This window comes from Gymnogyps californianus, chromosome 4, assembly GCF_018139145.2.
Source record: "Gymnogyps californianus isolate 813 chromosome 4, ASM1813914v2, whole genome shotgun sequence".
In the NCBI taxonomy this organism is placed as follows: Eukaryota; Metazoa; Chordata; class Aves; order Accipitriformes; family Cathartidae; genus Gymnogyps; species Gymnogyps californianus.
The window spans coordinates 66,692,160-66,713,974 of NC_059474.1; the positions used below are offsets into that span (position 1 = coordinate 66,692,160).

General features: G+C 41.1%; 1 protein-coding gene across 1 annotated transcript in view; it reads left to right on the top strand.

The window, feature by feature from the left end:
• Window positions 1–21,815, top strand: part of WDFY3 (WD repeat and FYVE domain containing 3) — a 145,710-nt gene that overhangs the window by 63,557 nt on the left and 60,338 nt on the right. The window contains exons 14-21 of the mRNA XM_050895386.1: window positions 2,848–3,025; window positions 5,732–5,946; window positions 7,623–7,739; window positions 9,896–10,123; window positions 12,836–12,936; window positions 14,025–14,243; window positions 17,945–18,126; window positions 20,243–20,474. Of these exons, the coding sequence (XP_050751343.1) occupies window positions 2,848–3,025; window positions 5,732–5,946; window positions 7,623–7,739; window positions 9,896–10,123; window positions 12,836–12,936; window positions 14,025–14,243; window positions 17,945–18,126; window positions 20,243–20,474 (1,472 nt within the window). The remainder of the gene's footprint in view (window positions 1–2,847; window positions 3,026–5,731; window positions 5,947–7,622; window positions 7,740–9,895; window positions 10,124–12,835; window positions 12,937–14,024; window positions 14,244–17,944; window positions 18,127–20,242; window positions 20,475–21,815) is intronic.

The following is a 21,815-nucleotide window of genomic DNA, read 5'->3' on the forward strand; positions in this document are numbered from 1 at the left end:
CTTACCTTGACAGGGTGTCCTCATAATTTTTTTTTTTTTTTTTTTTTTTTTTTTTTTGAGAGGATGCTTTGGGCCCGACAGGGTGAAGTAGAGAACAGAATGTAGCTTTAAAATACTTTTAGCTGTTGTTTTTACAAAGTTTTGGATGGTGGTCACTCTTGGGGAATGATATGCAGAGGGTTTATCTACAATAAATCTTACTTATTTTTTTCCAGATGAAAACGGTGTTATAATTCTCATCAAGAGTTGTACTTAATTATATAATTTAAGTTTGAATTTTTCTTCAGTTTTATTTTTTGTTAAATTAGACAGATCTATGTGTCACCTTTGGTACACTGCCTTTTTCCATTGTCCACTTCTTCATTTCTTCTCCCTTAAAGGGATCATATAAAGAGTGTATAAGCATGGCTAAATTAATTTATTGCAGGTTCTGCACTGACCCATAGACCTGTAACATTAGATGAATACATTGGCAGGATTTTGTAGGATCTATTTTCTTTTCCCTGCTTAGAGAAAGCTTTTTGAACTGGGTTTTTTTTCGTTGTTTTGATACAAGTACTCCTTATATGGAAAAACTAAATATAGACGGTATTTTAAAATGATGTGAAAAACTTTCAGTAATATATGCTTTAAGGACATAACTTTTACTTAGATTGCTAACAGAAAAGTGAATTGCCTAGTCTTGACTGTATCCCCTTTTCAGTTTGTTGTATGTAGTGTTGAAGTCCAGGCCGTTTGAGGCCAGGATCACATGCTTGTTCGTGAATCATACTGAGCAATGGCTCGGGTTTTTATTAGGCTCTCCCTGTGCTGCCATGTTATAACCTCACAGCTTACCTAGTGAGGTCAATGTGATAGTGCAGATCAGGATCCTTAAAAGTAAAATCTGTGCTTAAAAGTGGATGTAGGCTTGATCTTCAAGAATGTCTTGGGGAGTGGAATTTCACTAGACTGAAGAGCATTCTTAAATACAAATGGATATTTAGTTTTTAAACTGTATCCTGTAAAACTTGCATTGAGATGCTCAAGATGACGTTGGAAAGAGGTAGCAGTTTTCTGCTTCAGATGAAGAGCAGTGCTGTTAGGATGCATGAGAAACAACTGCCCATATTTCAATCTCTGTATTAAGACAGAGAAAAGGGTTGATATAACATCTCTCTGTGATAGGATTACCAGTTGTTCTGTTGTTCTTAATTTCATTTAATTTTCAAAGAGGCAACGAAGCCTTTCTTTACCTGCCAGATGTTTCAATCAGTGAGTCTGCTAGAGAAGTTTAGGAAGTTGATGCTTAGAGGGTTTGTAAAAACACTAGAAAAATTGATTTGGGCAGATTTTTTTCTTAGTGGTTGGTTACAATACAATTGCCATGCCATTTCATGTTTGCTATAAGTATTAGCTGAATGAGTAAAGCATCAGTAATTTCATCTTTCTTCAAAAACTTTCTTTTTAAAAGTGCTCTTGGATTGTTCAGATGCCAAGTTTTTGTTGATCTGCCATGAGCCTTTTCAATAGGAACACTTTTGTTGGAACATTATTTATCCAGCCCATTTTCCAGCCAGCACAAGAAGATTGTGCTGTACTTCCTGGTGTCCTGTCTTAGGCTAAATAATCCATTGCCTCAGCCTTCCCTGACAAATGACATTTCTTGCTGGGGGGTGTGTGTATGTGTTCAAGACGCAACCTTCAAAGTGTTTAGGACAGAATTGCACTTGCAGCCTTCCTCATCTCCCATCTATGTCCCAGGAGAAAAGATTTCCTAGTTGGACAGGCCTAATGGGTGAGGCACAGCAAGTCTCCAAGTGTTATTTCTGTTAGGGTTAGTGGTTAGGTAGATCTCTGTTACTGAGAACAGGAGAGAGGAAATGCCTCTTTCAACTGATTTGATAGGAAGAGACCCGCTTTTAGCTGGATTCACTTCTAAAACGCAGATCTAAAATTTGATCTTCAAGAAGAATTGTTACATAGAGTTTGTTTTCTTCTTACAAATAAGTATATATGGTAAATACTGTGAGAATATAGGTGGTTTTGATTGGGGGGTTTTTGTGGTTTTTTTGTTTGTGGTGAGCATGAGGCTTTCGAGCTATCTTTTGCTTCTAAAGTACCATCTTGAAAGCATATGTTCAGTAAGCTGCTCATGCTGTTTGTGTGTTGAATCTTGTGCTGAAAGAAGAATGGCATCAAGCTGATACCTCCGAGAGTTTCAATGAGAAATGTATTTACAGCTGTCAGCACAACTGGTTACTTCTAAGTCAGTGTGTCAAAGCCTCTTTTCCCTGGGTCAGACTAAAGCAGCTTAATGTAAAACTAAATTGCCGTAGCAGTCATGGAAAGACCGAGAGCATGCAGACTGCTGGCAGAAGTGTACACTGAGACCAACTTTCTGTTCCTGCAGGCTAATTAAAGATTGCAGGGAGTTTTGTGATAGTGTGTGTTATAATCAGTTGTTAATGAAAAGCAAATGGGGAGAAACATATTCAAAGCTGAATTTGTCCCAAGAACAGGAGCAGCGGTAGCTTGCATGGTGCTGTTGCTGTGTGCTGCCACAGCAACAAGAATGAGAAGAGAGAGGCAATAAAGGCAACCTTTAAGTTCTTCAAACTGTGTAGCACCTGGGGAAAAGACTTCTGAGTTCTAGCATAGTCAAGAAATTGAAACCCTTCAAGGTTGTCTTTGAGGAAACATGTCCAACAGGTTTGAGAAGAGGAAAGCACTTGGTCTATCTAACTGAGGGAAGAGAAAGGAGAGGGGAGTAACTTCTATAGGCCAGTTCAACTTTACAGCTGTTTGAAAAATGCAAAGCTCATAATAGATGGGTGTTGTAACCATGGGATGTTTTCTGTCCTGCAGGCACGCATATCATTCTGTTTCAACACCTCCTGTTTGCCCTCAGAAAAACATAGCTGATGTGAAACTCCAAACAGGACCCACATCCATACAAAGCTCTGATGCGGTCATTATCCACCCTGGTGCTATGCTCGCGATGCTGGATCTTCTGGCCTCTGTTGGATCAGCTACACACCCAGAGGTAGGGAAAAAAATTCTGCTGTCTTAAGCTTTGAGAGTGGCTGAGGAAAAAGGATGGCTACGGGAAACAGGAAAACCGATGATGTCCTCTCGTTTTGTGCTGAGAAACTAATACGTTTCACAGACTAATTGAGTTGACTAACTGGTGACATAGAGGTCTGATAGAAATTGTTTTACTTCATAGGTTTTGTTTTGTTTGTCTCTTTCAAACTCCTGGCAACAATGTAAATTTAAAGAAATGTCTGAAGTGGCCGTCAGATAAGTTTTCAAGTGCTGTGATTAATTCATGTTTTCCCTGATGTATCAGGTTTTAACACGTAGTACGAGGAGGACACAGGATTGGGCATTATAGCTTGGTGTATACGTGCTGTTTGAAATAGCTGGAATATGTTCTAGTTCCAAAATTGTACTGCCTGCTTTGTATTGCAATTCCCAACCCAAAACCTCTACTGGTGGTTTGTGTATAAAGGACTTGTTGGACGTTTTTTGAAGTTGCTTAAGTATTTTTTGTTTGAGATGTCTTCCCTGAAGAACACTGTTTATTTAAAAAAAAAAAAAAAAGTTCTGAAAGCTTACAAGAATTACTAGACTTGATTCTTCTTTCTTTTCCTCTACTGGTGATGAATGTGGCAACTTTCTGTCTTCAGGGCATTAATCTGGCAGTTAAGTTGCATATATCTTAAATTTTGTAGAGATGATGATGATGGGGAGCAGAATGAAGCCCCCATAATCCACGGGGCAATGATTAGCGACCTGCTACACCACTTAGACACACACAAGTCTATCGGGCCAGATGGGATCCACCCAAGGGTACTGAGGGAGCTGGCAGAAGTGCTCACCAAGCCACTTTGCATCAGTTATCAGCAGTCCTGGCTAACCGGGGAGGTCCCAATTGGCTGGAGGTTAGCAAATGTGACAACCATCCACAAGAAGGGCCGGAAGGCGGATCCGGGGAACTACAGGCCTGTCAGTCTGACCTTGGTGCCAGGGAAGGTTATGGAGCAGATCATCTTGAGTGCCATCACGTGGCACATACAGGACAACCAGGTGATCAGGCCCCGTCAGCCTGGGTTTATGAAGGGCAGGTCCTGCTTGACTAACCTGATCTCCTTCTATGACAAAGCGACCCGCTTAGTGGACAAGGGAAAGGCTGTGGATGTTGTTTACCTGGACTTTAGTAAAGCCTTTGACACAGTTTCCCACAGCATTCTCCTGGAGAAACTGGCTGCTCATGGCTTGGATGGGTGCACTCTTTGCTGGGTAAAAAAACTGGCTGGATGGCCGGGCCCAAAGAGTGGTGGTGAATGGAGTTAAATCCAGTTGGCGGCCGGTCACAAGTGGTGTTCCCCAGGGCTCCGTATAGGGGCCAGTTCTGTTTAATATCTTTATCAATGATCTGGACGAGGGGATCGAGTGCACCCTGAGTAAGTCTGCAGAAAACACCAAGTTGGGCAGGAGTGTTGCTCTGCTTGAGGGTAGGAAGGCTCTACAGAGGGATGTAGACAGGCTGGATCGATGGGCCGAGGCCAATTGTATGAGAGTCAACAAGGCTAAGTGCCAGGTCCTGCACTTGGGTCACAACAACCCCATGCAACACTACAGGCTTGGGGAAGAGTGGCTGGAAAGCTGCCTGGCAGAAAAGGACCTGGGGGTGTTGGTCAACAGCCGGGTGAATATGAGCGGGCAGTGTGCCCAGGTGGCCAAGAAGGCCAATAGCATCCTGGCTTGTATCAGAACTAGTGTGGCCAGCAGGACTAGGGAAGTGATTGTCCCCCTGTACTCGGCACTGGTGAGGCCTCACCTCGAATACTGTGTTCAGTTTTGGGCCCCTCACTACAAGAAAGACATTGAGGTGCTGGAGTGTGTCCAGAGAGGAGCAATGAAGCTGGGGAAGGGTCGAGAGCACAAGTCCTATGAGGAGCGGCTGAGGGAACTGGGGTTGTTTAGCCTGGAGGAAAGGAGGCTGAGGGGAGACCTTATCGCTCTCTACAACTACCTGAAAGGAGGTTGTAGCGAGGTGGGTGTCAGTCTCTTTTCCCAAGTAATGAGCGATAGGACAGGAGGAAACGGCCTCAAGTTGTGCCAGGGGAGGTTTAGATTGGATATTAGGAAAAATTTCTTCACCGAAAGGGTTGTCAAGCACTGGAACAGGCTGCCCAGGGAAGTGGCTGAGTCACCGTCCCTGGAGGTATTTAAAAGACGAGTAGATGTGGCACTCAGGGACATGGTTTAGTGGTGGACTTGGCAGTGTTAGGTTAACAGTTGGACTCGATGATCTTAAAGGTCTTTTCCAACCTGAATGACTCTGATTCTATGTTAAGTTACTAGGAATAGCTTAGCAGTCACAAAAATAAAAGTTCTTAGTACACTCTAAGCACATAGAACTTCTAAACTGACTCACTTCTGCTGGTAAAAAGGAGAGGTTAGTTTAACCATCCCTACCTGAATTGTTTTTCTTTACAATGGTCATGGTAATCCTTCATATAACTTATTACTCTTTTTCACAAAGAGATGGAAGTGTCTCTTCACACACATGTGCGCACACACCCCCAACACACACATATGCACATATATTTAAGTATAGGACGTTTTATGTATCTATTGCTAATGGTAGTTTCCTTTTTATTACTATGCATAAGGGCTTTCTTTTATTTGCCTTCTCAGTTTGTGTCTTCTCAAGTTGTGTGCTCTTTTTTTTTTTTTTCAGCATGCACTGGATCTCCAGCTGGCAGTGGCCAATATCCTGCAATCTCTAGTGCACACAGAGAGAAACCAGCAAGTCATGTGTGAAGCCGGGCTCCATGCACGACTTCTACAAAGATGCAGCGCTGCTCTGGCTGATGAGGACCACTCGCTGCATCCGCCACTCCAAAGGATGTTTGAAAGGCTGGCCTCCCAGGCACTGCAGCCAATGGTGCTGAGGTCAGAAAGATAGCATTGAAGTCCAGTTGAGATGAGCCCTGCTGCCTGTGCTGTTGCTGGCTGGCTGTAAATGGCTCGGATTGGTAGAGAGCATAAGCGACCTTGTGTGGTAGCGATCGCACGGGATCCCATTTTATTTCTCATCAAATAGACTGTCTTGCTTCTGTTAATGAGCATGTAACCCTGGAGAAGTTGGGAATTGGAGGGCGGGGGAGGAAGAAGAAGTGTGAAGCAGGGAAATCTGTTTGGTGTTTTTCACAGAGATTGTACTTAAATGCTTGCTTTCTTCCTGCAAATCTTGAGAGGCTATCAAAAATGCCATTCCTGGCTAGGTCCTCAGGAAGAGGAAACACGAGGATGGATTCCTTGACTTCTCTGTGCAATGTTAAATACCTCAGATTGGAAAAGCTTCGGGCCAGCAGTTTTATTTAGCACTTCAGTTTGTGTGAAGGAAATGTAGGAATGTGATACAAGAGGTGTCTGGAAAAATCTGGGGATGCATAGCTTTAGAAAGTTGATCTTTCTGCATATTAATGCAAGTAGGTTTGTACATCTATGCTAGTACTAGAAAAGCAAGCTTGAAAAGTTTACGAGCATATTTTGAATCATTTGTTAAATACCCATGCAGTTGTATGATGGTTTGGATTGCTTGCTAGATTCTGGGGAGACCTTCTTGCGGCCTTTCAATATAAAAAGGGGGCTTATAAGAATGACGGAGAGACACTTTTTACCAGGGCCTGTAGTGACAGGACCAGGGGCAAGGGTTTTAAACTGAAAGAGGGTGGATTTAGATTGGACATAAGGAAGACTTTTTTTACAATGAGGGTGGTGAGACACTGGAAGAGGTTGCCCAGAGAAGCTGTGGATGCCCTGTCATTGGAAGTGTTCAAGGTCAGGTTGGACCAGGGGCTTTGAGCAACCCAATATAGTGAAAGATGTCCCAGCCCACAGCAGAGCGGTTGGACTAGATGATCTTTAAAGGTCCCTTCCAACCCAAACCATCCTGTGATATCAGCTGGAATAAGGAACTTAGTTGTGTTATCTCCTGTGGATCACTGACTGGCTGACCTACAGCCAGGACAGCTGCTCGGTTCACTTCAGTGACATGTAGCTGTGTCAGAAATGATTCTGCAAGGAGCACGCTTGCTGGTAGTCGCATCGCAGGGACTTAAGCTTCCCTAAGCATAGATACTGATAGCCTAGGTAGCTGTAGATATAGATACTATAGTTATCTATAGATATAGATGTTGATAGCTGTGAAACGATCCCCCAGCCAAATAGGACACACAGATAAAACAAAGCTGAGGTCACTTACTTCAGCCTGTGGTCTGCCTTTCCAGATAAGTTCAGCTTGCTGAACGTGCATCAGTGAGTGTCCTGATGTTCTCCTACAGGATGCGGCAGCCTCCTGCCAAGTCTTTGGAATTGAGAAGGGAATTGGGAGCTTTATCAAAATTGTTTGATTAGTAACTTTGGAGAGCATGTGTTCAAAACTTAAATAGTTTCGAATGAATCAAATGTGTTTCTTGTAATTATGCATTAGTTTATTTTTTTAGTTAAAGGTTATGTTTATTAAAAGTAATTACTGTCTTTTTTAAAAGTGTTATTAGGTTTGGTGCCATTCTAGGCAAATAAATAGACAAAATTATTTGTAAATTTTTTATTCTCTTTCTTAGGGAATTTTTACGCTTGGGAAATCCTTTGAATTGCGGAGCTTGGGACAAAAAGCTGTTGAAACAGTACCGAGTGCACAAACCCAGCTCACTGAGTTTTGAACCGGAAATGAGAAGTAGGTGCTGAAGTGCTAGAAATCTGCGTAAAGAATGCTTCACTGACATCCCCCAATTGCATACTTACGTAAAATTTGTAGATAAGCATCCGTAAAAACCTAACTTCACCCTGGCTTTGTATGAATGTGAAATCATCAGAACAGTTTGATTGGAAAAAGTTCTGAAAGCAGAGGGAATGTGGTACTTGTATTTAATATATATCCAGTGAGGTAATTATAATTTTTTATTTTAGGAACATAACTATTAAATATGATAGTAGTTTGCTTTTAAGTCTTGAGTAGATCCTGAGTTTGTAGTTATTTAACAGTAAAAGAAAAAAATTTTTCTCAGATACTTTCACGTGCACATCACGTATTAAATCTATGTAGTGTCTCTCATGGGCTCAGTAAGGTGTCAGATAAAATAACTGAAATTCCTACACTTAAGCATAATTCCATTTATTTCAGCTAGACTCAAGAACCCAGCTCATCATTAGTATCACTAGTAATGAGAAAGAAATAGAAAGAATTAAAAAGAAAAAAAAAGCACAATTTACCTAATCTGGCAGAATCTCAATCTAATAATCATTCCTCTTATAAAGAGGTAGAATTTGGAGTTGGAACACCCACTCTTAATTATTTAAAGTTCAGCAGTCCCTTTTTAACCATTCATTAATTTTTCATGGTAAATATTTACAATGGTTTTACTCATTGCTCGCTTTCAGTATATTTACTTTCCTAGTATATTAAAATTGAAATCTTTAATAGTATGTGGTAAGTATGTGTTGAATTATGAGCCCATAGTAACTTAAAAATTTTCAAGAAAAAGGACAGACTTATATTGCTTTTAAAAAAAAAAAAAAAAAAAAAAAAAGGCGGGGGAAGGACACCACAACAACTCAGTTTCAGTTTTAGTCCTGGAATTAACACTGTGGGAAGGTATTCACAATGTATTTTGATACGATATTCACTAGATATTCCTAGATTATAGATACACATACATACGTGTATGCAGTGGAAATTTTCGTTATACGTTTGTGTGGCATTCTGTCGTGGAAGTTCATCCATCTGATAGAATACTTCATATTCTATCAGCAATTACACATCAACTCTGATTTTCACACTGGAAAGTTACATCTGTTTTCCAGATATTTAATGAATCAGTCTGATAAACTGCACTGAATGTCGGTAACTGATGGATTCCTCCAGCCGATCCGAACCTCTCTGCCACACGTACTCTTTCCTATTATTATCCTATGTAGAGCTTGGGAATAGCTGTTCATGTAGTATAGGAGAGTCTCAGTAAATGGTAATACAAGGAAATTATTGATAAGTTTCCAAAGCATGTGATATTTATTTCTACATGTCAACTCAGTCGTTGTATGGCCAGTTGTAACACATAGTTAAAAATACCGTAGTTGAAATGTTTGAATTATTTAAAAGGAACTAGAAAGTATCCTGGATGGTACTGAATTACAAGCATTAAGTAATGAAATAAATAAAATAACTGAATTCATGTTATGTCATCAGGTTCAGTACATTTAAAAAGAGGAGAGAAGGAGAGATTCAACTTACCTCTTGGCCAGCGCTTTATTTATTTATTTATTTTTAATAGGGTATTATCACGGGGGAAAGTAAACAATGAAAAGTGTGAAAATGTAAGTCTGAAAAGTTTTTAACCTAGGAAAGAGAAGGCAAAGCTAGCTTCTGAATACCGCAAGTTATGTTAAATTTCCTAAGCTAAGCTTACTGAGCCTTTCTGCTTATTGAGAGCTCTGAGACTTTTAGCTCAGAGTTACTGCATCTGAAAAACATGAAGCAGAGTTCTTCCTGCCTGTTAAGTCAGGTAGCAGGAATGCGCCTGAAACAGAGCCTCTGCAAAAGGGACACTTTCCTGATGTTAGGTAATGGGATGGCCTCTTGGCTCAGTTTTTGGCTTTACTACAGACCTTCTGTAATACCTTGTGCAAGGTGCTCCTCTCTCTGCCTCAGTTGAACGTTTTTATAATGAGAGCAATACTTCCCAACTCATAATCTTCTAACTGAGAGGCTGAACTAGTCGACGATGATTGACAATTCAGCTATTGCACTGGAAGCAGTACTTGAAAAGTCCAAATAAATAGCCTGAAAATGCCTCCCTTTTGCAATGCTGTGTTGTTTCTTGGCTTCTACTGTAGATAGCATGGTTACCTCAATGGAAGGTCTGGGTTCTGACAGCGTCTTCGGTCTGCATGAAGACAGCCACTATCGGATAAGCAAGAGCCTGCTGAAGCCAGCGGAAGGGAGCACAGTACCCCTGACGAGAGTGAAGTGTTTGGTCTCCATGACAACCCCACATGATATCAGGCTTCATGGATCATCAGTTACGCCAGCATTCATTGAGTTTGACACATCTCTTGAAGGGTTTGGGTAAGGTCCTACAGTACTCTCAAATAACATGGGGCACAGTGCAATGTTTTCTTACTTTCTTATTTCAAAGAAATACTTGTAGTTTTTAATGGACTGTTTGCAAACCAGAAACAAATGAATTCTTTAAAGAAAAAAAAGGAATACTTCAAGCCACATAAATTTCCTCTCCGTCATTCATTAATGCCTTGAAGCCAAGTGCTTGCTTGCTGTGTATGAAAGTAGAAGTAGGTATGTATCTAAACGTTGGTGGTACCCTCTCAGTTCTGGATTTCATGTGCCTTTTAAAACGAAGGAACGCCAACATACCCTTGCAGAAACTCATTAGTTGCTAGATTTATGTGTGACATTTGGATGGTCCAAATGCTCTGAAACCCACTTAAAATTGCTGAAGAACTTGGAAATGCGGAAGTGCGCAAATCGGAAATACCAGTAAAGTAGAGAAGGCAGCTATGTTGAGTCCAAATAACTGGAAAAAATTATTATTAACTGGAGGTGTAGCCTGAATATAATGCTTAACTCATTTTTTCTTTTAGCACCCAGTATCACCTTCAATTACTGTTTTTCTCTCTCTAATTAAACACCTGACAAGTGAGGCACTTTATGAGGATCACGTCATATGTTTTAACTTGACTGTTCAGAAGATGAAAACATGACACCATTCTCAGCATCTGTTTAAGGAAAATGTTTTGTCTTTTTGGTTATAAAAATGGAATAGAAAAACCTCAAAATACTCATTTTATTCTGTGCTAAGGGGTAAATATTTCAAAAATTGCTAGAAAAATTCAGACCAATAGTATAAGGAACAGGTATTCCTTAACTGTCTATGGACTGGTCCATAGACAGAGGCTCACAAATAGGCTGAAAGCCAGTATCTCAGAGAGGGCAGTGTTGTGAGGTACATGCAAGTCAGACAATTGTGAATGGCACCTCAAATGATAAATAATTGTTCAGAATTTCCCAGAAGCTTGGTTAAAAGCTTAAAAACCTTGACTAGAAGCTTTATTAAAAGGTTTTTAGTGACACAAACCACCAAAAATGACAACTGCTGTGAAGCTGAAAAGATTGCGACAAATTCTTGTATGAGATAAGTAGCTCCTCAATGGGTTTTTTTCAGTCTCTTTTTAAAAAAATTGTGAGAAGAGGTAGAAATGATCTGTTGTCCATGGCTGTACCACAATTTCATAAAACCAGAAACAGCTCCACCTGACAGAATCGTTCATCTTGTCTTTTTCTTTGCAGACCTAGTATTTATACTACTGTGTTTCTTAAATCTATTTCTGTTCTGATGTGACCTTCGACAGAGCCACTTGCATCTTGCTGCACTTGTTCCAGTTTATTTGGGATGGCTGGTCTGAGAACAGAGTCCAGCCTGGATATTTGGGAGCTCTGCTGCTCTGCATTCTCTTTTCAGCTTTGCGAAGCAAGGATGCAGCGCCGGTTTTGCATCTAGCCTTCATATCCAATATAGTCAGGGACAGACTTTTCTTTGAAAACAAATGGTGCTCAAAGCTCTGTTCTACATCCTTCATAAGAGAAAAGAAAATGTTTTGAACCAAAGAAGAATTTGAAATAGGCTAGCAAAATGAATTGTCACTGTGGTTGCTCCAGGAGATTTGTAGGTACTGGTAACGTGTCCAAAAGTAATCCACATAATGCAGCTGTGACTTGTTGTAATTCCAACAAGTCACCTAAGAAGGCTGCTATAATCAATTAAAAAAATCTAAAATCTTTTTGGTCTGTTTTAAAGTGCCAGGGTGTTTAATGAATTCAACAGTTGGCGGACCCTTGCAAGTTACCTGCTTAGAGAGAATGTGCTTGTAACACCATTGACCATGGGTGATTCACCCAGAGAAGAACATTTTCAAGAGGGAGGAAGAAGTATATAATGAGAACTGTAATCAAAAGGAAGATCGTAGTGACCAGAACCATGGACTGCTGTTGCTTTCAAGATGGGTGGTCAAGTTAACTCTTTATGGCTTACATGAGAACAAAATAACTCCTTGCTCTGGTAGCCAACTCAGCTACAGTATATTTAAACTAGCCTGCTCAAGTGTAAATGTCAACAAAATGATGGTTCTTCAGGAAGTGGAAGAGCCATCATTTTGCCTCAAGTAGGACAATCTATACAAACTGGAAGCTGAACTCCTATGGGGGTTCACTCGACCTCGGGTAGGCTGGTCACTGAAACCGTCTGGGCTCTTAAAATCTTTTAGTACCTAACGGAGGTACTCCTTATATCTGTTTCCATTGTGTCCACAGCATCGGTGGCTCTTGTAAGGACAAAATGTGGCTCATTTGGTGAAATATTATGTTACTGTGAGAGTGTACATACTTAAAATAAGAACACCGTAGTATGCAATTACCAGATCCTTTGAATATTTAGCTAATCCAGTCTCTGAGAGTCCAGAACATCTCAAAGGCTGCAGCGAATTATGGTTGCCCACAAGGGAGCATCTTAACACTTTGGAGCTACATGAGCATAAGTCTCTGTGCCTTTGCACCAAAGACGTACACTGCCAAAGCTCTTTGCACTGGAGATAATTTAGCCTCACAAGGCTGAGAATTCATTTCTACTTTTCATGAATATGTACAGTCAAGGAGAGTGATGGTGTGCTTATGGTATGTTTTCCTAGGCTATATTTGTTTTGTACTGAACTCCGGTTATATTGACTTTCATAAACTCTAGTGTGTTACTGGTCTTCTGTTTAACAGCTGCCTGTTCTTGCCAAGTTTGGCTCCCCATAATGCACCTACAAATAATGCTGTTACAACAGGACTTATTGACGGTGCAGTTGTCAGTGGAATTGGAACTGGTAAGCACTTGAGTATGACTGTTAGCAGTGTTTTGTATCTGATGTTTAGTTCTCTTATATTTCTTTGTTAGCCGTGAAGTGATAGTATGGTGTTGGACGTTGTACATTCATAATTGAGAACTTCTTGTGTCTTTTTTTGTGGGTGTGTTTCTGTTGCTTTTTACCCCCAAGTCAACAAAAAGCAATATAAAATACAAATGTGTGATTGCTTTAAAATACAAGGCTTTCAGCAAAAGGTTAAATTGTAATCAAGAGAAGCGTATGAATAATGAACCTGGATGCATTAAGAACAAGTTGAGGTAGTAGTGTGAAGAGCATAGGAAAAGTGGAATGAATTGTAATGCTGTAGTTGTGGCTTTGTTCTCCTGAATTCTTGACTGAATTTATTACAGGTGTAGTTACACACATCATCACAAAAATCCCATCTAAATTCTTTGCTACCCCTTATACTTGTCCATTGTAGGCTGTTCACCCTTCTGGAACCTGGTGTGCTGCAGGGCTAATTGAACATGATCACTTAGTTAAAAAAGGTGTTAAGTCTAAAAACTAAGTTGAAGGTTTACTGCAGTAGCACGGAATTAGTGTTAGACAGTACTTGAAGTCTGTGAGCTCTTTGTTCTGTGGGAGCACCCCAGGAGATGAAATGGAGTCAGGTGTATGCTGTGGAGAGATCTTCTTCAACAAAGGCTTCTTCAGCAAGTCACACCTATGGAAAAGCATCTCATCATGACATGAGCAGTTTGAGGGCCTGATCCATTTTCACTTTTTTTGTCTTGGGAAATGAAATTGGGTTGTTGTGAACAAACACAGCTTCAGAGTTGATTTTTGTTGTTAGAAATAGGAGGGAATAGCATGCAATTCTTGCTTTACTTTGTTTTGAAAGAAACCCCTCTGAGCTAGCTTTACGTGGCTTTTCCTCCAAGCTTGAGTCAGAAATGAAAGAAGTAACATTGAAGTCCATGAAGGAAAAGTTTGAGAAAGCGCAGCTGGTATCAACTGAGCTGATATGAAAAAAGGAACAGGAATAAGTAGGTATCCTAAGTACTAGCTACTGCAGCTATGTAATGGGCTTTCATTTTTGTTTTTAGGTGAAAGATTTTTCCCACCGCCATCTGGTTTAAGCTACTCAACTTGGTTTTGTATTGAACATTTTAGTACACCTCCTAATAACCATCCTGTGAGACTTCTTACTGTAGTGCGGCGTGCAAACTCCTCGGAGCAGCATTATGTATGCCTTGCCATTGTCCTCTCAGCAAAAGACCGGTCACTGATTGTTTCAACTAAAGAGGAATTGCTTCAAAATTATGGTAAGAGTTGTGTCGTGTCATCAGCTAATCCTGACAACATTATGGGGATGCAGCAAGTTTATTTTGAACCTAGTATCTAGAAGAATTGTGTGTGATGGAACTTTAGTTGCAGCTTCACTAGCTTCTAACGCGTTTTGACAATGGAAAAATGCAAAACGTAAACATTGATGTGGAAATTAAGGAGCTTTTATAATTTCCAAAGAAGATTCGATATCTGCATGTAAAGAAAAATTTTTGCCAAAACCCCAAGTATTATAGATTTGAAGGAGGGATTACATCATTGTTTTTTGAAGGTTTTTGCCTTTTATTTATCTTGTATCGTTCATTTTGGACATCATCTCTTGAGGTGCAAATGTTAACTATCTTTGCTTTGAAGAAGTTTGGAAATAGTAAACTAACAGGTTGTGAAGGCTTTTTCAATCTGGATAGTCCCAGCGCTGGAGGGCTATTTGAAGGCAATCAGTCATTCACTTCATGTTTTAATACTGTGATCAGTTTTCAGGAAGAGTTTGTAGCTTCATTCAGTATCTGTGATCAAAGGTGGAATTACAGGAGGTGCAGTGAAGATCTAAGTGAAGCTGGTGAGGCCAGCGAATTTGCTAGAGAGAGCTAGCAGTGCGGTCAGGGGCTTCAGGCTTAGCCTTCTCCTCTCTCCTGCCTTGTCCTCCATCAGAGCCTCCAAAAATGGTCAGTTTTGACAGGCCGTTTATGCACCATGGCTGTGGAGGAGCTGAGAGGAGCAGGGCAGCCTTCTGCTTATGTTTCAGGCTTAGCTCTTTACCAGACCAACACGCTGGGTTACAAGTGGTTATCGATAATCTCTTCCTGCTTCTGTTCTTTCCTTTTGAGTAGCAGGCATTAATAAAGAATTTATACAACTGTTATTATTTAAAAAAAAAAAAACCAAACAGCGAAGCAGACTGTTATAGAATATTCCTTATTTGCATGATAAGTGGACATTAGCATCATTAACTGCAGTAGTTTCTTTTAGTAGAAGTTGGGTTCAAAACCTAAAACTTGAGACCTGAAGACCCATATTATAAGGGAGGAACTAAACCTTTTAAATTTCAAAGATATTGACAGTGTTTTCTTTCTCAGAAGACCAAATTCTTATAAGAGAGAATTAAATAAGTTTATCTTCATATTAATTGCTTTAGCCTGCACTAGAGCTATAGATCGTATGGTTTTAGTTTGTAAGCCCCTATTATCTAACTCTTCAAATGAGATTGGATTTGAAGAGGCTTTGTCAGAGAAGATCTGAAGGTCTCTGACTACAAAGACTGGTTTTTAATTGAATGGGATACTTTGCTTTACTGGAGTGCCACCCTGTCGTGGCTAAGTCATGGTTGGTGGTGTACCGTCAAGTGCTGAGCAGGTAAGTACCTGAAGAACTGAGATGGCGGGCCCACCAGTGCGGGGACTGGAAGTACTGACGGTCTATTGTAAGAATAAATGGGGTGGTTTAAGGATCCTTCTTGTGAGTGAGAATTGTGCTCAAAGGTGTTTGGCTGCAAAAAAGAACTTGAGATTATTTTTGTAACTGAAAGTTAGTTCCAAGTACTCTGCTTTTATCATTTTCCTTGTGCTATTTCTAAAGAAATGAGTGTTCTCCCTGTGCAGGTGGCTGTTGAGGTAAGACAATTAGTGGTTTCTTTTCCTTCAATATGAAAGAATGAAGAGAGATCTAAAAAGCTCCTGTTTTCTCTTGACGTGTTCCCTGGTGGAGAATTTTTGAGCTTTGTCTTTGGGGGGGTAGGGGGACAGGGGCGGGCTTTCAAGTAGAGCGTGGGTCATTCTGCTTTGCGATGGAGAAGCTAATGCACCTGCAAACTGATCATGCCCACTGGTATGAAGTCAAAGAATGCCTTTTAGAGAAATTAAAAAATTGTGTGCTGAGAACTAAAGTGTATTTCAACATTCAGAAGAGAATTCAGCACCCATTAGTAAAGAAAGACCTGGGAAATGCTTGAAGAGTATAGGTGGGTGAATTGGGGACGGGTAGTCAGCAGCTTGTGGTTTGCAGCCCCTGCGGAGAGGCTGGGAGTGGGTTCCTCTGGCCATGTGTCTGGAAGGCAGGCATCTGTCTCTGACTCTTCTCACTGTTGGTGCGAGGGTGGCTGATGGAGCCACGGGTGCAGCTCACCTCACCCCACAGCAGCTGGTGCTCGCATCAGGTCAGCGGCCTTACGATCCAGGCTCCACTGCGGAAACGGTGAAGGGAAGGCAAGGGCGACTTGCTGTGGTTACAGTACTGAAATGGAACGGACGAGATGTCGTGAAGTCTTTATTTTGATTTGGGCAGAAATGTCTCAGCCCTGAGTCACCCCTTCAGTAGCAGCGCTTCAGAAAATTAATTTTCCTTAGAACTGCAAAAAGAGAAGAAGAGAAGCCACTGTGCTGAGGCCTGAGTTACAAGTACCCCTGGTCTGTGCTTGATCTCTAGCACATCTAGCTTGATGTCTAGCTAGTGATGTGTCTCGCTAGCCAGACATCATATTTGCAGTTTTTATTAAGGAAAAAAAGTCTCAGGCTTTCAACCTCATCTCTAACTTCACTTATGCTTTATAGTTTAGCATGATTCTGACACAGATGCTTTGAAAGGCAATCTTTTTACTTGTGTCTTCTTTTGTGTGTGACCTAATTGTTTAAGCAAGATAGTGGCAAGCTTATACTGCATGTCTGTGGCCAGGTGTTGGGGGGGCAAGAGAGGGCTTCTGTGGGAAGAGGCCAGGGCTGCCCCGTGCCAGACATGGCCGGTTCCAGCCAGCTCCGCAGCAGACCCCCTGCAGGACACAGCTGAGCCCAGCAGCCAGGCTGGTGGTGCCTCTGGGAAAACACATGTAAGAGAGGGTGAAACACTGCATGGAGTGAGGAGTAAGGGAAAAAAATGTAAGAGGAAGCGCCCTGAGGACATGAAGGTGAGAGCAGAAGGAGGGGAAGGGGTGCTGCAGGCGCTGGAGCAGAGGTCCCCTGCGGCCCCTGGAGAGGACCACACCGGAGCAGGTAGTGGGTCCTGTGGAGGAGACCACGGTGGAGCCGGGAAGAGTATGAGGAGAAAGTCTGGGAAGTATGAGTATCTTTCTCTCCACAGTCTGAGAAAAGTGAAAAATAGCTCTGTAGGTTTGGAGAGACATCTGTTATTTCTTGCTGACTATTGCTGTAAAAACTTTTTTAGAAAAACAACAAAAGATCTTTCTGTGACTTGCATGGTGGTATGAGAAAGTTAGTAGAAACTTGAGCAAACCAGTCATTCCAGCTAAAATTTCAAAAGGAGAGTAGAAGGGGAGAAGTAAAACTTAATTGTCAAAAGTCTAAAAGTATCCTGAGAATTTTCCTAGAGAAGAATTAAGGCAAAGGAAGAAGAGACTTGTTGTTGATACTACCAAAGCTATACTAGTTTGTTAATGTGCAGGTATTTAAAGATGTTCAGCCTGTCAAATTGTGACAATTTCGTCTGAACACTTTCTCAAAAAATCTGATTTCATTCTTTCAGTTCTTGAAAGTCTAAAGTCATTCTTGTTAGTCATATGACTTTATTCATATCTGGTTGATTGTATTTTTGTTAACTACGTGCTTTCTAAAAATTTGTCTTTAATGTATTGCTGTAGGTTGTTTTGCGTTAAGTCTAATGACGTATTCATCTGTTTTAAGCTTCATGTAACACTTCTACTGGTGCCCACTAACTGGTACTTTTCCTTTAGTCGATGACTTCAGTGAGGAATCATCATTTTATGAAATTCTTCCCTGTTGTGCCCGTTTCCGCTGTGGTGACCTCATTGTGGAAGGCCAGTGGCATCACCTAGTTCTGGTCATGAGTAAAGGCATGCTAAAGAACAGCACAGCTGCGCTCTACCTTGATGGACAGCTTGTTAACACTGTTAAGGTAAAATAAATCTTTAAATCCTCATTTTTACTGGTTGGAGTGATTTCTCTCTCTCTGAGCATATATATGCACAAAAAAACCCACAAAACAAGAACAAAACAAACGAACACACCACTCTCCCCCTAAAAAAAAAACCCAAACCAGAAACCAACAAAAAAACCACAAAATGAGGAGTCTTGCAAAAAGGGGTCTTTGCTCACTACACAGCTTGAAGCCAGCCCTAGTCCTGTTAAGGGGAGAAGATAACAAATACTTTCTCAGGCATGAGCAATAGTAATGCTAAAGTGAAGTGGGAATGTTGCATTGAATGCGAGGCAAGTGTGGCACGGCTATGCTGCTGACTAGGTGAATTAGAAGGATCATAAAAAGCTAAAGAAGACTTATCCCAGGACCATGTAGCAGATCTAACTTCGAATAATAGGGAGATTACAGATTAAGACAGCTTTGCCAATTTATTCAGGTTCCTTTCCCAGCCCTCTTGCCACCCCAGAAATAGCATCCCCTTGTCAGTGGTAGCCACTGAGATGTCCAGTGGTGTTGTTAGTTGATTGTAGATGAAACACATTTAGTTGTAAAGGTCAATGTTTTGCTAGGTGGAAGAAACTGGGAGGCCAAAAGCAGAGAGCAGTGAAGAGCACTGTGGACCTGTCCACTGAGCACAAAGCATTCCTGACCTGTAACCGATAACCAAAGAGCATTTGGCACCTGGCAGGTGTGGGCCTTAAGGGAGTGTCGTGGTTTAACCCCAGTCAGCAGCTAAGCACCACGCAGCTGCTCCCTCACTCCCCACCCCGCCCCCTCCCGGGCTCCCGGTGGGATGGGGAGAAGGATCGGGAAAGAAGGCAGAACTCGTGGGTTGAGATAAGAACAGGTTAATAACTAAAGTAAAATATAATACTAACAATAATAATAATGAAATATAATAATAATAATAGTAATGAAAAGGAATATTAAAAAAAGGGGGGGGGGGGGGAAACCCCAGTGACACACAATGCAATTGCTCACCACATGCTGACTGATGCCAGAGCTGTGATCCGCCCTTCCTGGCCAACTCCCCCCCATTTATATACTGGGCATGACATTCCATGGTATGGAATACCCCTTTGGCTAGTTCAGGTCAGCTGCCCCAGCTATGCTCCCTCCCAGCTTCTTGCACACCTGCTTGCTGGCAGAGCATGGGAAACTGAAAAGTCCTTGACTTGGGATAAGCGCTACTTAGCAACAACTAAAACATCAGCCTGTTATCAACATTATTCTCACACGAAATCCAAAACCCAGCACTGTACCAGCTACTAAGAAGAGAGTTAACTCTGTCCCAGCCGAAACCAGGACAGGGAGTAAGCTAAACCTGGTGTGGGGTGTAAATTAGCTGGTGTTACTGTACTGCTATAGGTAAAACAATACTTTGACTTTCAAAGTTTACCTTTCAGTATTCCTTTTGCAGAAAGAGGACTATAGTAACTTTACTTGTTATGCTAATAGCTGTAATACATGAGCATGTATCTGGCCATCTATCTGGCCATATGTGACTACATTCAATAGCTGGTAACAGAATTTTTACAAGGTAGATAGAAAATGCCTGAGAGATTGTTATTGTCATTATATATAGGCCAGCATCTTACTCGTGTATTTGTTTTATTGCCGTCTGAAAATCTTATCAAATTGAGTTCATCACATTTGCACTTTAGCTCGAAACAGTATAATTACCAAAGGCAGGTTTTCACTGGCTGAAAAAGGAGGAGAAAGAACACAAGTTTATGAGATTGTCATATTGCTTTTGCAAAAGCTAATGACCATCATAGAGCACCATGTTTTTAGAATCAAGATACAGCTTCATTCTTTAGCGTTTTTATGTACAGAACTCACGTGTTCTCATCCTGTGTTTCCATACACACCTTCACCTTTTGAAAGCCACTTAACTTCTGATCTTTGCATTTACCTTCTGGTTAATGTTCTTCACTGAATTTTGCTGTATGGTATCAGAATACCGTGCGTTACATAGCAATCATTTGGTATGTCCTCTGCAAAACGCTTTCCCAAATTTCTGATCTGCCTACTTTCTTTTCATGGTACCCATGCTCTCTCAATAACTTCACCGTGTTTTTCTCCCTTACAGCTTCACTATATTCATAGTAGTCCTAGTGGGTCTGGTTCTGCCAATCCACCTGTAGTCAGCACTGTTTATGCCTATATTGGCACGCCACCTGCACAGCGCCAGCTCTCTTCGTTAGTGTGGCGTTTGGGCCCTACGCATTTCCTGGAGGAAGTTTTGCCTGCCCCAGGTATTAGCACCATTTATGAGCTGGGACCAAATTACGTCGGAAGCTTTCAAGCAGTATACGTACCATGTAAGTACAATTGAAATGGCAGCTAGAAACTTGGCTCGGGTGTAGTGGAATCTTTTGTGTACATATCGGCAGAAGAGGTGAGAAAGGAGAGTATGCGGTAGCAGAGAGGAAAAGCTAGCCGTTCGTAGGAAGAAGATTAGTAGCTGCTATTGAAGAGGATGATAGAAATTCAAATTACTGTTTTAAGATACTTCTGGTAGTTCTTGTACTGAGATATGATAAGTGCTTGTATTCCTCACTGTGGTTTTAAACCAGTTAGAAATGCTTAAAGCTGTCATTATTCATACTGTGTATTATATTTATCTGTAGAAAGTGAAATTGGAAAGGCATTTTAACTTGTCAGTTTCTAGTGATAGCACTCATTTGCAAATCTGCAATGTGTTCTGTACTTTAAACACAGCTGTCTTGAAATGGCATTGCTTATAGGGCCTAAATAGGTCAACTGAGGAAAAAAAAATCAAACAGGGAGGGATTATGGTGCAGCAGAGAGTCTTTAAGCATTCATTGCGAACAAATCTGGGCAATTCTATTACATTTTTTAAGTGTTCTTGTTTTAATTGAGGAGAGTGCAACACAAAAAGATGTGAATAACCTTGTTAGAAATGTGTGTCCATAGCCCTATTTTTAAATATTCAGACAACGGATTCTTCATTAGCTCTGGTAAGATGCACTGTCACTAGCAAGATTTTCCTGTTCTGGAGAGCTCCCTGTCTTCCTGTGCAGTTAGAGTACCTCCTCACTAACCATCAGTATGACATCAGAAGATGCTCTTTGCTTTACCTGGCTATCACAGGGCTTTTCAGTGAAAAACAAATAAAAATGGGGAACGTATCAAGTCGTCTTGTCCTTGCATTGTCTTTCCCCATGAGGACCATAATGCTCTCTAGCTCTTCTGGAGAGAAACTGTCACCATCTCAAGGAAGGAGGCAGTGAGTGATGAGAGTGGTAGGAAAACAAAAGTATGTACAGGGAGTGCACAGAGTCTTACTTCTCCTAGTGAAAGCTTTCCCTAGAGTGGTGACAGACACCCCCACGCCCACCGCCCAAATGTAGATGATGTTCAGACTGTGAAAGAGTAAAGTATGAAAAAGAAGGTAGCTTTCCTTGCCCATCCTGAGTGAAAAACTTTAGAGAATTGAATTTTGTCATGTACAGATCTGTGTCACGTACTTGCTTTTTTGACAGCTAGACAAACCTGGCAAGCAACCCTGGATTTAGGTATCTGCTAGTCAATTATAATTTCTCCTGGAAGGCATTTTGACGGGCGGTGTGCAAGTTTTAAGTACCGAATTAGCCAAAGCAAATTCCATGAATGTGAATTTGTTCATTCACTTCCGAGAA